This window comes from Eleginops maclovinus, chromosome 6, assembly GCF_036324505.1.
Source record: "Eleginops maclovinus isolate JMC-PN-2008 ecotype Puerto Natales chromosome 6, JC_Emac_rtc_rv5, whole genome shotgun sequence".
Taxonomy (NCBI): domain Eukaryota; kingdom Metazoa; phylum Chordata; class Actinopteri; order Perciformes; family Eleginopidae; genus Eleginops; species Eleginops maclovinus.
Window position 1 is genome coordinate 23,906,342 of NC_086354.1, and position 16,932 is coordinate 23,923,273.

Sequence of the window (16,932 nt, forward strand, 5' to 3'; positions counted from 1 at the left end):
TGTAACAGATGAGGTGCATTATGCAAAAACACAATGTTCACACATCCCTATTGTCCCTTTCAGACCTGTTGAGCCTTAAATAATGACCACAGTGACCTCTCTTCTCACAGCAAACACCTTTCCTTATCAAATGAATAATTAAGCATCATTAGAGAGTGAAGCCTGATGCATATTTCATATAAATTGACATGCACAAGCACTGAATGAGGCTTAAGTTGTCATGCTCTCAGCTGACGTGTTTTATGTAAAGCGTTTTGCAGAAGAAAACTCTTGGTGAGTAGAACGCTTGTCCTTGTTTTGCCTCGAGGGTGATAATTGCTGCTCCCCTCGTTTCTCACCGCTCAGGTTCAGATCGGGTCAGTATTGGTGGTATAATGAATCCGCCATTGTTCTCGTTAAACTGTCTCGGTCTCTCTCTTCATTCTCTTTCTCTTCTTCATCGGTTTCTGTCTGAGCAGCTCTCTCTCTCTCTCTCTCTCTCTCTCTCTTCTCTCTCTCTCTCTCTCTCTCTCTCTGTCTCTCATATATATAAAAGCTCCTCGACAGTCTAAGCATAAAGCAGCACAACTATGGCGTGATTCAAGGTCAACCTGAGCCAGACCTAACTATAAGCTTTACCTAAAATGAAATCCTTAAGCTCTTACATTATGGGAGGGTTCCTCCTGTACACAAGCTAGAAGCTGGTTCCACAGAAGAGGAGCTAGGAACAACTCCATAAAGTAAACCCTGAGCTACTTTAGGTAGTACGGTGCCTGGCCATTAAGGGCTTTGTAAACTAGGAGAACATTTCTTAAACAGTATTCAGTATTTTTAGGGGGGCCAGGCTGCAGCATTTTGCTACAGCCTGATGATAAGGGGTTTCCTTTATCCAGTCTTTAAGTAACAAAGGCGTGGGCTAGGTTTCTGCAACTGTTTGAGTCGGTATGTCCCTGATTTCTGTGATGTTACGGAAGGCAGTCATGACGGTGGTTAAAACGATTCCTGATGAAACATAATCCCAAAGATAACGATAAAAGATTCCTTCAGTTGTGCTGGAGGACTACTTCAGTTTTGTCTGTGTTTAACATTAAGTTGCAAGTCATCCACATATTTTAAGTCTGAAGTACATTCTTGAAGTTGAGTTAATTGATTGGTGTCCTAAGGGTTTTTATCGATAAGTATAACAGCGTATCGTCTGCATAGCGGTGACAGTTTATTGAGTGCACCTAAAACATTGTGAACGATTTAGTATTTATGTCCAAAGTGGTTCACCTTCAGCTGAGGTTTCCTGCAGGTCAAAGGAAAAACTTCATTTATGACATGACATCATAGCTTTTATAATTCCGACAAGGGAAAGAGAAATGATCAAACTGTTGTAGATCACCTTAAATTCAAGGATTGTCATACTGTTCAGAAAGATCAACGGATGTAACAGTCATAAAAACAGTCATTAAGAATCAAAGAGAATCAAATACACAAGTTAATATACAAAATACATGAATCAAAGTTACAGCGCAGTGTGAGATACGAAGCAGCGGCACAAAGAAAAGTCTTCAGCCTGGATTTGAAAGTAGTCCTGCAGGTTTCTGGGAGATTGTTCCAGATATTTGGAGCATCTGAACGCTGCTTCCCCATGTTTGGTTCTGACTGGGAACAGAAAGCAGACCAGAAGACCTGAGAGTTCTGGATGGTTCATCATGTAGCAGCAGATCAGCATAAGCCATTCAATGCTTCAAAAGACCTCAGAACTGGCTGAAGTTTATTGGAGAAGCTGAACCGTTTAATAATTTCCTAAAAGATTAAACCACATGAGAAGAAGATCAACTGAAAGTGTCTTGTTAATAAACTGAAACCCAACTCCAGCATCGAAGCGGACATCAAGACATTTGATTTAATTTGCTGGTATTTTGGGTTGCAAGTTATTGAATCTAATCAGGGCTCATTTAGAAAGTGCTTCCTCAGCCCTCAGACAAAGTGTTTGATTATAAATCAGCAGAAACTATATTATAATTAAAGTCAATTTTAGGAGTCGTGGTTGCACACCCATATACCCGGGGATAAAGAGGGCGGAGCCTGTCATTCACTCCACAGTATAAATATTCCCAGTGTGTTTTGGTGAGGGACAGAAATGAGTTTCCAATGCCGGGACTCCTTTCGGCGGATCGATATGACCGCACATAGTCCCTCATTCAGAGCATCGGTCTGCTATGGAGAAATAACAGACTGCTGGATGTCCAGATTGACCAATCAGAATAGAGTATAAATAATGACCTCTGTTTCTCTCTCTGCAGCTGGTGTTTTACATGGTCGTGAAGACGCTGTACACCCTGGGTCACAGTCTGTCGTTAATCGCTCTCACCACCGGGAGCGCCATTCTCTGTCTGTTCCGGTAATATGAGTTCATTTTATATAAAGATATTTACATTTTATTAATTGACTTGGTTTGTCTGTTAAAGTCTTTTGTGCAAAATGCAAAAAAAAACATGTCTTTTATAGTTTTAATGTGAGGGAAATGATATAAAGTCTTTAAACGAGAGGAATAATAATAATACATGACAATAATAATAATAATAATAATAATATTAATAACTCATAATAATGATACACAATAATAATGCATACTAATAAATAAGAATAATATTTATAACTCATAACAATGATATAATAATAATAATAATATAATAATAATAATAATAATATAATAATAATAATAATAATATAATAATAATAATAATAATAATAATAATATATATAATAATATAGTAATAATAATAATATAATAATATATATAATAATATAGTTAGTAATAATAATAATATAATAATATATATAATAATAATAATAATAATGATAATAATAAAATAATAATAATATAGTAATGATAATAATAATATAATAATTATAATAATATAGTAATAATATATATAATAACAAATAAACAGTAAAAGCCAGAATAAAATCTTATAAAAGTACATTGAAAACAAATTAAGGAGCATTCTAATATAATATAAAAACACTAACTTATTTATAATTTGATTAAAGCTAATTGCAAGACGCTGATATATAAGAGGGGGTATTGTATATCTCCTCCTAATTTAAATTTTATCGTTAAACAATAACGTGTTTCAAATTATATTGCATGAAATCAACCTCATTGATCCCAACATTGAAAAATGCAAAACAGCAGAAATAAAGAAACATATTAATTACTAACGAAGAGAGGCTGGATTTAATATGAAGCTCATCTTTTAGGACTCATGCCTGAAGAAAAGCTGTGAGTTTAATTGGATTTTAAATTAACAACACTGCCAATTAGCCACGTTTTCATTTTGCAGATTTATCACTAATTGTCGTGTTTGTGTGTGTGTGTGTGTGTGTGTGTGTGTGTGTGTGTGTGTGTGTGTGTGTGTGTGTGTGTGTGTGTGTGTGTGTGTGTGTGTGTGTGTGTGTGTGTGTGTGTGTGTGTGTGTGTGTGTGTGTGTGTGTGTGTGTGTGACGGCCTCTCAGTTTACAGCTTAATTGGGTTTAGTGTTCTTCGGTGTGTTAATTCAAATCGTGTTGATGGAGCTTCTTTTTGTTTTGCTTTGCTGCTCGTTTTAAGAAGACGCAGAGCAGATTTCCCACATCTGTGAAAACACTTTATAATTGAGAGCCATGAACAAAATATCTTATATATAAGAGCTCATTCATTTCAGTACTTACAACGTCTCAGTAAGGGGAGGGTCTTTCTTTTAATGAGCAGTATATGTTTTCTGTGTGGATGTTGTAAATCCGCACAGTCGGTTTTTTTCCCAATTAATTCCTGAACTACAGCTCATTTAAAGTAATGTTAATAGTGACGCATACCAGGTATTTTACCAGTGTCTAAAATATATCTATATATTGACACACTTCCACATTTAAATGCTCTTATATGTGTTTTTGAGTGATTCAAAACAGGACAATATAATAATTAAATCAAGATATTACTGTGCTAAGAGATATTTTGCATACTGAGTACTTACTGATGATGCTTCTGTACTTTATATTATTATAGTATTGCTTGCAATGGAGTATGTTAGTCCCCTAGTATTGCTCCTTGTACTTATAAAGGATCTGTGCAGGAAGCTCCACTGCACCAGGAACTACATCCACCTCAACCTCTTCTTCTCCTTCATCCTGAGAGCCGTGGCGGTGTTGGTGAAGGACGACATCATCTTCAACCGAGCCTCGCAGTGCTCCAGCCAGCCGTCACTGGTGAGGCACAAACCCCCCCCCCCACCCCCCCCAACACTCCCAGTGACCTGAGGGGAAACAGTTAGCTGCACCACTGAATAAGAATGTCAGAGCGATGCTTGCAACCACAGTTTTACAGGAATGACATAACTTTTTTACATAACCGCTGTTATTTACACACATCTCATATCAAAGTCTCACCATTAGACAAACTGGTTGGAGTGTCCTTGTCGATGTGTCCTAGAACTAAACACTTAACCCCTAATTGCTCCCCATTTTGTGTTTGAATGTGTACTGTATATGCTCAATGTAGAACTGTATACTGGTTAGGGTTAGTGCTTCAAAGGGTCACAAATGTTTGAAAAGCGCTATATAAGTGCAGTCTATTCAACATGGTTTGGATGACTTGTATATTAATATACGGCGGGAAAGAAAGGAACATTTTCTACATGACATATCGTTTTTTAAAGTCTCAGAATGTTTTTATTTCTGCAACAGATCCTAAAAATCACTTTGCATTCAACCGAACATGCACAAATTCATCAGCGTCTAATGGAAAACACCACCAACCATCCATCAGTGGACCCTCACAGCGTGATGTTTGAAGACGATGGTAGCTGTAGTAAACGCCTATTAGAGGCTATGTCAGTGGTTCAAATCAAGCAGAATGTGACTAATAAAAAGGCTGAAACAAAAAAGCACCAAATCATAATATAGAATATCCCAAAATCTAGAACATGTTTGGTCCTATGAAGCAGACTTTCACCCCATTCCCCATCCTCCTTTATTTGCTGTCATATATAAATCGTCTCCGCAGAAGTTGAAGGAAGGCTGTCTGGGCGCTCTGACCTCTATAAAGTTCACGCTACAAAATAAAGCTCATACTCCTGCTGAACTCACTGATTGCCCCAGTGGGGGTTAAAGGGTAATGTAAACCCACGCATCAGAGTAGTTAGCATAATGCCTGATTACCCTTCAGTCTCTGTGGATGAACAGACACAATAGGGTGTGCAGGATCAGCTGACATGAGAAAATGACTCATTATGTCACATGTAAGACTGTTACAGACCATATTAGATACAGCTCTATAACCCAGTGAGTATCTTTTTGTGTTTCTCAGGTGGGATGTAAAGCCAGCCTGGTGTTTTTCCAGTACTTCATCATGGCTAACTTCTTCTGGCTGCTGGTGGAGGGGCTGTACCTCCACACGCTGCTCGTCGTCATCTTCTCCGAGAACAGACACTTCATCGTCTACATGTTCATCGGCTGGGGTCAGATTCTGTTTCATTTTCCCTTGAGCATCCTGACTGTGTTATGTTTAAAGTCTCGGACACCACCAACCAACATCTAAGTGTGACAGAGGACTTTTGTGCCTGCATATTGGCCTAAAAGATGCACTTGAACACACCACAATAGATGGATAGATAGAATCGGAGGATGAAACCCTCTTTATTAGTCACATACATGCACACAGCAGAGCACACACAGTGAAATTGGTCCTCCGCATTTAACCCATCCTAGTACTAGGAGCAGTGGGCAGCTATCGTGCAGCGCCCGGAGAGCAATGGGGAGGGGGGATTGGAGGTGTCCGGTGCCTTGCTCAAGGGTACCACAGTAGGGCCTAGGAGGTGAACTGGGACCTCTCCAAGTAGCAGTCCACCTTCCATATTTCAAGTCTGTTCGGGGACTTGAACCGGCGACCCTACGATTCCCAGTCCAAGCCCCTACTGACTGAGCCACTGCTGGACAAAGCCCTAACCGCTTACGTTTTGCGGCGAATGAGAGAAATCAAATGTCCATAACAGCTGATGGCAGTAGTTCAAGAAGAGGCAACCTGAGCTAGCATTAATATACAAAGAAAGACCATTATTGCATTTCTTTCACTCACCAATTCCAGGAGAACATGTCAAAATATGTGGGTATTAAAATGACAGAAGGGATGAAGATGAGGCCCTCTTGACTCCAGTTGATTGATTTCCTCGCAGCCATTTCTTTACTTGTTGTTATTGTGATTTTCTATTTTTATCAGGGGCTTAAAGAGGCAATAATCAACATTCGTTCAGCTAAATAACATGTAGTGATGAAGTGCACACAGGCACACAAAGAAAGCTGAGGAAGGAAGATTTAAAGTGGGTAGAAAATGGAAATATAATCAAGTTGTTTGCAGCTGAAATAACTACTGGAGTAGGACTTCATGTGGAAAGCAATAAAAGGAGAATGAAATAAAGGTTATTCTTTCATAACTAAGGCTGGTATTTAAACTATCAAACCCACGATGTAGATCAAGATCAACCAACATGTTGTTGTTGTTTTCCTCGTGCCGTTCTGCAGGAATCCCCTTGGTGTTCGTTTTCGCGTGGGTGATGACGAGGATTTATCTGGAGGACACGGGGTGAGTTACACCAATCAAACACCTCATCATTAGCATATAAACGTGATTAGGATCAGCTGTGTGTGCACAATACATTACGTCTTTCAATCATATTACATGGATTGAATATGTATCAGAGGAATCTGCATGCATATGACTAAATGTCATTGGTTTTGTCAAATGGATATATGAGCAATACTCTGTGGAAGTGTTTATTGCTTTATTATGCGATAGGAGACGGGGAATTTAAGTGATGTTGAAGAGTGGCACACTTTATATTCAACAGGCACCGTCCACACATCACGTTTCATTTATTACATTCAGGCCGCAGATGTGAGTGTGGCTTTGTTTCCAGGATAACAACACCAACATCCCCCGTGTCAGGAAGGCTTTTATTGGATAATTCAGCTGCAGGGATTTGCATGAGCAGTTATCATTATGAGCCTGGAGCCGCGGATCACATCCCCGTTATTACAGCTGACACCGCAGTGTGGGTGTATTCTTATAAAAGACTTTGTTAAAACTCTGAAACAACAATAGAGCAGAGGATTGATTCAGCATCAAGTGCTTTCTGTTTCCTCATCATGAAGACAATGGCTTTTCAGATGTTTTTTTGTTAGATTCCTGAAATAAGTATAGCTGTAGTTCCTTTATAGCCCAACGTTAGCCTCCTTTAGCTTAGCGGTGGAGACCTGAAGTCATGTGACCGTGCTGTAGTTCCTTTATAGCACAACATTAGCCTCCTTTAGCTTAGCGGTGGAGACGTGAAGTCATGTGACCGTGCTGTAGTTCCTTTATAGCCCAACATTAGCTGCCTTTAGCTTAGCGGTGGAGACGTGAAGTCATGTGACCGTGCTGTAGTTCCTTTATAGCACAACATTAGCCTCCTTTAGCTTAGCGGTGGAGACCTGAAGTCATGTGACCGTGCTGTAGTTCCTTTATAGCACAACATTAGCCTCCTTTAGCTTAGCGGTGGAGACGTGAAGTCATGTGACCGTGCTGTAGTTCCTTTATAGCCCAACATTAGCCTCCTTTAGCTTAGCGGTGGGGACGTGAAGTCATGTGACTGTGCTGTAGTTCCTTTATAGCCCAACATTAGCCTCCTTTAGCTTAGCGGTGGTGACGTGAAGTCATGTGACCGTGCTGTAGTTCCTTTATAGCCCAACATTAGCCTCCTTTAGCATAGCGGTGGTGACGTGAAGTCATGTGACCGTGCTGTAGTTCCTTTATAGCCCAACATTAGCCTCCTTTAGCTTAGCGGTGGGGACGTGAAGTCATGTGACCGTGCTGTAGTTCATTTATAGCCCAACATTAGCGGTTAATGGCATTTACGCTTCAAAATTCATAAAATTGTCTTATTTTAACAGAAGATTGTCCTGCTGAACAAAACTGCAACATTCCCAAATCCATTGGAAAAATGTCTTTGAGTTTTGGTCATCATCCCTGCACCACGCTATAACAGGAAACAAGCAACAGCAAGGATACAGCTCATAGTGAGAAGAAAGTGTGTGGAGAATAATGATGAGCTTGAGGGTGTAGTATTCACCCTGGGAGTAGTTGCTTGACAAAATGAAATGAACAGCTTGTTCTGCAGCCTTCAAACATTTGATAAAAGCTGTGTGATGCATGTTAAACCTTCTGGAAAGACCATTAACTTGAGTTAGGATCGTCTAGTGTCACTATAATTACCTCTTGAGACTTGGCGTGCCACAACTTGAGGAAAAAACCAACAAAAGCATCACTCACAAACAGCAGGTGCAACCAAAACTAATGATTTACCTAGAAAACCGAACAAGGATACAAAAATCAAGGCAGGCAAAACAAGCAAAGTCCTGATCTGCTTTGATTGGTAGAGAGCTGATGAGGGGGTTGGGAACATCAGACAGCTCTCCTCTCTCCTAGGAAGGCAAACGTCCTTGTTTCTGTCTGTATGATAATTCAGGCCCCAGCTGTGTCTTAGAAATGCCCATGAAACTATCTTTTCTTCAGATAATAACAGGACAGTTTGACTCTGCCAGGGACAAATATCTGAGTCACTTCTCTAGCTGTAACTGTCAGTAAATCTGCAGTGTGAGGGCCCCACAGTACTCCTAGTCTCCAGTTCTTTGCTCGCAAGGATTTCACCACAATACATTTAAAAAAGCAAACTTCAAACCATGAAAGTTCTTGAATCTTGAAAGAAATGATATCTATACGTGTTGCACCTACAGGACCTGGACAAAAGTCAGGTTGTTGTGCCTCTAAAGATGACAATTAAGTTCTTGAATCTGGTATCAAAGCATTCAAACAGTTGACCGCAACACAGCCTTGTTGGGAATATCAGCTTTGAAACCCTAATCAAAAAGCATGTCTGTACAGAAGAAATGAATCGTCAACCTTTAGAGAACTTAAAGTCTTCAACCTTGACTTGATTTCTTCTAGTATTCTTTTAAGGGTAAAGAGTTTTTCCAAAGTTCTGCCTCTTTGGAAGCTCCGACTCCTGCTGCTTTGAGGTTTATCTCCACGGTGGATTGCATTGATTGTCAAGTTGCTTTGCGTACACAACTCGGCTTTGAGTAATGTCATGTCTGCTGTTCCACAACTGGGTCGGTAGTTGTTTCCCAAAGGTGAGGCCTTGTTCAGAAAGGGACAAATTGGTTGCATTATTTGGACATTTTAAAGAGCAATTTGAGCCAGAAGACAAAGTTCACCATTAACCAGTCGATCTACTTCTCCCTTATCGTCATGAGCTTCGGTTGATATCAGGACGAAAGAGATCGTGAATAAAAGATACTGGAGTTTGTTTCTTGAGCTGGAGCTCATCCTCAGAGATGTACCGAGGAGCTCAGACATCCACAGCATCCTCAGAGTGTCAAAGAAGCCAATTAAAACGGGCCGGCCCACTGATAATGATGCCTCTGGTAAATCCAACTGGGAGGAGAAGCAGGGTCAGAAGGGATTACTTATTCCAGTATGGTATGATGGGGTCCTCTGGGAGGAGCTGGAGGATATTGCAGCAGAAAATCATGTCTGATCCACCTTGCTTATTAACCAACCACTGCTGCAGTCCCGGATTAGTGGCCACAGGCGGATGAATGGATTTGTGACTTGCCCAAAATGACATGAGACTTTAAAGATTAGAATAAAAAAACGCTTCACGCGAAACTCTTCCTCACATCGAACTTTGAGGTCTGCTGAAAGTACATCTCCCTCTGCCTGTAACTTTCCACACTGTTCTGTTGCTGTTGTGCTTTATTGTACATTGTTCTATATTAAGTGCAATATGGTTATTAATGTTGTCCTCAGATGCTGGGAGAGGAATGACAACCCCATACCCAACTGGGTGATCAACGGACCAATCGGTTTGTCCATCATGGTGAGTTGAGTCATTAAGGGTTCCCTTCTTCTTCTCCGGTTGAAGACATTAAGGAGACATTTCTGCTATATCTTTGAAGAGCTTCATATCCGGCCACAGCAATAATCGACTTAAGGAAGCAGATGCTGCTCAGCTGTTCATTTAATAAAAAAGAAACGAAACCCTTTCACAGCATGGAGAGATGTTATGCTTCTTTCTTGGCATTTTTGAATTATTTGCACCTTAAAATGGTATGACTTGCTTGAGGTGAATATATCTGCACTTTCCTTGTAGTTCTGGGTTTGATTTTCAATTTTCTTTGCACTTATTGAAAGTCACTTTGGATTAAAGCGTCAAACGGACGTATTTGGCAAAGATCTCTTTAAAATTTCCATGCACAACAATTTTGCCTGTGATAAACCATGCCTGATTACGCTAATTGGTAAGAAAGGATTGAACAATCGGCCATTAGCATACCAGAGCTCAAGAAGCATCATAAGGGCGAAAGAAATTCACAAAAAAGTGCCCCAAAAGTCAGGGATCACCAAGTATGACCTCACAGTTCTCCCTTGTAAGGCGTTTAATGAACCAAGTCCTCCAATCCTCTTTTTTCTGGACGTTGCACTCACTCGCTGTTTGAGTTCCTGCTCTGCTCATTCATTGCTTCAGTGGGTGGAAAACTGTCCAACACTGCAGAATAAAAGCCGTCCTTGAGGGGTTTTTCTGACTCTCTTCATTTGCTCTGATGTAATTTCCTTTCTCCCTATCTCCAAGGTGAACTTTATCCTGTTCATCAGCATTATTCGGATCTTGGTCCAGAAGCTGAGGTGTCCTGACGTGGGCGGAAACGACCAATCACAATACAGGTATCTCAACGAGGTGCTGCTGTGGATGAGACTCAGCTTAAATGTGTTTTAAAAAGCAGATAATCTGAGACACCCAGAACATTTTTATCCCCTCTGCTGCCCGGAGAGATAACAGTGAAGATGACGCTTATTCAAAAAGACGGCGTTTCGTGAAGCGCAGAGTGGGGGAAGTGGGGAATTATTGCACAATTCAGTGTCTTTGCACAGTCACACACACCATTGTACCCTGCAGGGAAATCTGAGCTGTGCTGAGCTGTCAGGTGCTCTGGGGTCCTGCGGTCACGGGGATCTGAGAGTCAGAGGCGATTAAAAGCCCGGTTAAACCACCGCAGAATCTCCTGTTACTGTACGTGGAGACATGGTGTCAGTGCAGAGGAGTTTAGTAGAGTCCTGAGCAGATCCGACAAACTGAGAGGAAGGATTTCACCGTCTTCACTACGTCAGAAGCTGTCTAAGCCAGTTCACACTTTCCAAGTCATTTAGAGATTTCAAAAGGCATTTATGGGCCAAGTGACCAAGATAGGGTCCACATTTTCCTCTATTCACACAGTCCAGCGTTCAAAATGTGCAGAAAAAACGAGACTAGAATTAGCTTTGCTTTTGTTACTACTCTGCTTTCTGGAGTTTCCCTTTCCTGTAGTGTGTTATACAGATTTTACTGCATGTAAATGGTCTCCAGAGGCTAAAATCCCTGTGTCCCCCCCCCCCGTCTAAAACGCCTCACTTAGATTCCTTTGTTTACTTCCAGAACATAGTGACATCACTATGTAACACTCACACTTCTATTAGCTAGTGCTCTCACACAATGCATGTGACATTCTAAGGGGCGGGACATCTGTAAGTGGTTGACCAATCACAACAGAGCCGGCCAGCTAACCAATCAGAGCAGACTGGGCTCTGGTTTCAGACAGAGAGTGAAAAGAGGTGCTGCAGCACAGGCAGTCTGAGAAACATAAAGAGCTTTCTGAACGTTAAAGCATGGAGACATGTCCCAGGAGAGGAACAAAGTATAAGTAGGAACCTGAAAATGAGCAGAATGTGGCCTCTTTAAATCAACATATGCTTTCCTTTAACAGCATAAGAACAAAATAACTTCTGCTCCATTTGAATCATGTTTTAAAATAATACATTTTCTCTCAGGAGGTTGGCTAAATCCACCCTGCTGCTGATCCCTCTGTTCGGGATCCACTACGTTGTCTTTGTGAGTCTCGGCGGATCCATCGCGGAGGATTATAAAATATTCTTCGACCTCGCACTCGGATCCTTTCAGGTAAGACCCTTATAAAGGATTCATAAAGGGTTTCTAATGAGGTTGTAAACACTTTATTAACATTTATTAACCAGTTAGTTTTCATACAGCAACACAGGCTCACTATTTGGCAAGATGACTAAGCCTTATATTGGCTACCTAGCTTCCTTCCTCTTTTCATCAGCCAGCATCCTCTGTATCTGTTGCTCACTGAGTTGATTCCCCCCCCATCCATCTTGATGTTTCTTGGCATCTCTTAAGCTCAGTAGCCAATATAAGGCTTAGCAGTACAGATAAATGTGAGCTCACTTTCTGGCAAGCAGCCGGTCTCAGTGGCCCTGTTTATCTCTCGTCTTATAAAAGCTTATTCATGATTTATAAGGTGTTCACAACCTAATTAATAAGTGAATTACAAAGGATTCGTAAACTCTTTGAGGGTAGTCTCATTATAAAGTGGTATAATAAACATCTCCCTAATGAATGGAAGTGCCGAGTGCATCTTCGTTAGATATTAGGGCCGTTACAAAAAAACACACTTAGCTCAAAATATTTTATTGAATTAATGCCAGGTTTGAAACATTACATCTTTTTTAACAGACAGACCTACAACTTGTACATTTCAAATCTTTATATTGAATTCCTAAATAACTTCTGCTGCTTTTTAAAGTGTGACTGTGGTTTTCTTCAGGGTCTGGTGGTGGCCATCCTGTACTGTTTCCTCAACAGTGAGGTAAGCTTTTATTATATAAAATAAATACAATATATAGTGTTTAGTAATTCTGTGTGTGGCACCAAATAAACCTCCATTTGCAGGAAACATTTGAGTATATAATGTAAGAGGAGCGCGACAATAATAAAGGTCTTCTTGAGTATTCCCATGAAGGTGTCTGCGCTCCGCTGATAACAGCGGCTATTTAAAATACATGGTCTATTTTCAATTTGGTTGCGTTTTTTTGGGGGGGGACAGAGGTTGATGGAATTCTATAATAGCTTTCCTTCCCATTAAAGTGTGAAAAAAGAGTGGCATTTGTTTGACCGTGGCTGTGTATCTTAATCCTGCAGCACCTTGTTTGTTGTAAACATGCACGGTGAACTTCCCAGACCTCCACAGGTAGAGTCAAGTCAGAACCACACAATAAAAAAACTGGAAAAAATGACAAAATATGAAAGTATTGTTATGTGTCATTGAACAGTGATTATGTGCAGACTCTCAGCTTTATTTAAAGGGTATTTACATCCAAATCCGATGAAAGGTGTAGGAATTCCAACCCATTTTATACACGCTGTCCTCCGCCAATCACACCTGACGTGATGGACTGGTAATGGTTGCCTTATTTGTCATTGCTTTGCTGTTTCTGTACTGAATTGCATACAGAATGATTGAATGCACAAGCTGCAGCGTTAACGTTTGTGCAGAAATGCAAGACATAGATTAGCTTTCAGGTTCAGGTTATTTACGTATTTGCAACCGTAGGTATGGTTTGCAAATAACAGACAAGGTATCCATTGCAAGTTAGTGAATAAATATGTAGGCAATGGCTGCTGATTCAGAGTTTGAGCGGGTAGGTTTTAAAGCGTCTGTAGGGGGCAATTTCCAGCACATTTGTGGTTAAACGAGACGAGGGCTTTCTTGTCTGATTCTTATCGGATCAGTCTATATTTAGATTAGAAGTCCTTTGTTTATTCATCTTTCTTGCAGGTTCAGGGTGAGCTGAAGAGGAAGTGGCGGAGCATGTGTCTGAACTGCCGTCTGAACAGAGATCACTTCAGCAACACCTTCGCCTCCAGGAACGGCTCGGAGCACATGGTGCAGCCTCACCGCAACTCCCGCACCCAGTCCATCCTGCAGTCTGAGACCTCCGTGCTCTGAGGACCTGAAAGAATCCTTTAGAAAAGAAAGAAAGTCAAACACAGTCCTCAGGTTGGCGTGGGTCGAATGGTTTGACAGATTGATTTAAGTGAAGGTGGGGCATGCTCATCGTTTTATGGCAAATGTTGGTTTTAGCTTCACTCTGTGAGCATTCAAAATGTACCTTAAGTGGACCTCCATTTCTAAACCCATCCTGTGAGGGTGTGTGTGTGTGTGTGTGTGTGTGTGTGTGTGTGTGTTTGCTGCCTAGAAAGACCCATTTCTAATCAGTGTTTTAATATAAGCTAAGCTAACGGGTCTTTTAGGCAATCGTTGCAAACTCTGTGAGTGATGTAGGTATTTTGACTCGTACGTATTTGTATCAGTTACATATTTATTCAGAGATGTATGTAGGAGAATCAGTGCCGTGTTTATCGTCACGGTAAGCAGACTGTTGATTGATTTAGTGCCAATGTGTGGTTGTTGTCGGCCAATTAGCTAATTAGCTATTAGCTGGATAATGTGTAGACCCGGAGGATCCTTAAAATCAAACACAGTCTTCAGGTTGACCTGGGTCGAATGGTTTTAAAGTCGAGGTGAAGAACCACATGGCGGGGCATCGTCAGCACTTCCTGGCAGATTTTGGTTTTAGATTTACAAGTGTAAGCCTTCAAACTGTATCCTAAGTGGAGCATCTGCATTTCTGAACCATCATCTGAAGGTACGATTGTGTTTGTGTTGCAAACTCTCATTAAGTCCGTTGTGTTGTAGATATTGCTGGCAATTTGACTCGTACGCATTTGCATCAGTTACATATTTATTCAGAGATATATGTCAGAGCGTCAGGGACCTTTTGCTCGTCACAGTTCTGTGGTTGATGTCGACTTGGAAAATCTTGGAAGTATTGTTTTGAATGTTGGCGTAAATGATCCCCAGTTAATATTTGACATATCATCCTTTAGTTGACTTAATTTGCAAGCCACATTCATTAAGTAAAGGAACTGATCTCCCATTGAGAGCACAAGTCTTTCATCAATTGTGCCCACCCATCGAGGTCTTACTCAACCGAAAAGGAGTTTGACTAAAACAGAAACGAGCTACTTGTGTTTGGTAAAAAGAACCCGTGGTTTCTGAGCACACTCAATCCTTCCAATCAGCAACAGTATTATTTCTCAGAGGAAGAGGGGGCAACTTATATCTTAACCCTAACCCTAATAACGTTTTCTATGGTCCATATTAGCCAGATCCACCCTAAAGCTGATTAAAATGCATGTTGACCCGGGTCAGCACTGGTGGCTTCTGGAGATAACTGGTAGACAGGGTTGTTTTTGTACTGGTTCAGAACCCAAACTGCATAATTGTAAATGTACATTTAATGATATGCTTTAATTGAAAAGTGGCGTGCGTGCCCAAAACCCTTTATCTGTGCTTTGATGGTTTTAATGAAGCTATGTGCTCAGACTGACGATGTCATGCAACTAAAAGGGAAATTGGAGTGTCCACCAGAAAGGTAAATGATATATAATGTGTCACTTGAGTCTTGGTTTGGAGAGGCCAGGTTGTGTTTTCTTTTTACACATTTGTGATGTAGGATTTGAGCGGGACTGATGTTTCATTGGGAAACCAGTGAGGGATCACTTCCCCCAGTGAAGTTGGGTTTCCAAACCGTTGCCACCTAAAAGGGAAAAGTTCAGACTGAGGATAATGTGGCTTCTACCCATGCAGCGGTTGCATGTTTGCCTTCTTTATTGATGTTGATAAATGGCTGTCAATTTCTTCTTGAATCTAATGTAAATATTGCTGAGCGATGATAAGAAGAGGACGCTCTTGCTCTGTACAGCGTGCACACTTGGCTTAAGGCATACAGAACAAGGCATTATTTTGAGTACACACTTATTCACATCACTGATTATAACTTATTCATTATGTGGGAAACAGAACTCCCTCCTGTTAGACATTTGGTAAACAAGTTGTGCCATAATTTGTTTGGTTTGTGCATTTAAAGGAGCTACGTGTTACTTTATACATGAATTTCATTTTAAAGTAAGGAGTGAAATGAGGTAGTTTCGATCTAGTCTACATTTAAAGAAATCCCTCTCAACCAAAACAACAAAATGCCTAAAATCACGAGACGGAAAAGAGTTCTTATAGCAAACATTAAGATCCAATGCAACTGTATGCCTTAAGGAAAGTGTTCCCATATGTTGGTCTCAGTGTATCATAGGACGCTTCTTGAGTGATGTCTTATTTAACATGGACAGACATGATGTTGAGTATCATGTCTTTAATGTGCATCTGTATAAAGACACCATGAATGTCATGAAGATGATGATTGATAAAGGCTATCTTTGTACGCATGTACTGTGTGATTGTGCCTCTCTCAAACTATGAAGGCCTTTTCACGTGTGTCTTTCGCATGTGTACGTTATTCCCCCGAGGAAACAGAGGGACTTGTCTGAAGTAGTAGCTTTGTTTTCTGCAGAAAGGTAATAAAACCATGTGTAAGAGTAGTGTGCATGCAGTATACTCACACTATTGCCCTCCAAGCTTGAGTTTTCTGCCTAAAAGGTAGATATGCCGCCTTTATTTCGACCACTATATCCGTAAGAAACACTCAAACTTCAAAATGCTTCAATCAATTTGAAATTAAAACATGTGCCTCCCTCATACATGTGTTCTTTCAGAAAGACTTCAGACTCTTGCAAGGTGACTCTGCTGTATGAGAACCTTTCTTCGATGCATGCTGGGATAAAACTTAAGCCCCTTAAGCTCAGAGGCGTCCTGAATGAGCAGGAAAAAAGACACTCAATTAGATCAACATCAGGTCAGAAAGCATGAGTGCAACTAATCAAACTCCCTGCAGCATGAAAGCAGTTTACCAGCCTCCTGAGAGGGTTTTATTTCCCCTGAGTTTATGCTGAGCTAAGCGCTGATATCAGCCTCCTCTGCCGTTACACTAAACCTATTCATGTATGATCACGTGAAGTGTGACATACGTGACCCAAAAATCACAAGGAACGAAGGACACAATGCAATATATTCCTCCAGTCAGAGTATTCCAGTCACGCA

General features: G+C 40.7%; 1 protein-coding gene across 2 annotated transcripts in view; it reads left to right on the forward strand.

The window, feature by feature from the left end:
* Positions 1-16,664, forward strand: part of LOC134865590 (vasoactive intestinal polypeptide receptor 2-like) — a 37,701-nt gene extending 21,037 nt beyond the window's left edge. Inside the window, exons 5-13 of one of the 2 annotated variants that reach the window (XM_063885212.1) lie at positions 2,271-2,368; positions 4,083-4,215; positions 5,315-5,465; positions 6,526-6,586; positions 9,851-9,920; positions 10,674-10,765; positions 11,906-12,035; positions 12,703-12,744; positions 13,714-16,664. In XM_063885212.1, coding sequence (XP_063741282.1) covers positions 2,271-2,368; positions 4,083-4,215; positions 5,315-5,465; positions 6,526-6,586; positions 9,851-9,920; positions 10,674-10,765; positions 11,906-12,035; positions 12,703-12,744; positions 13,714-13,884 — 948 coding nt within the window. In that variant the 3' untranslated portion in view covers positions 13,885-16,664. The remainder of the gene's footprint in view (positions 1-2,270; positions 2,369-4,082; positions 4,216-5,314; positions 5,466-6,525; positions 6,587-9,850; positions 9,921-10,673; positions 10,766-11,905; positions 12,036-12,702; positions 12,745-13,713) is intronic. The other variant, XM_063885213.1, reaches the window with a different exon arrangement.
* Positions 16,665-16,932: the final 268 nt, after the last annotated feature.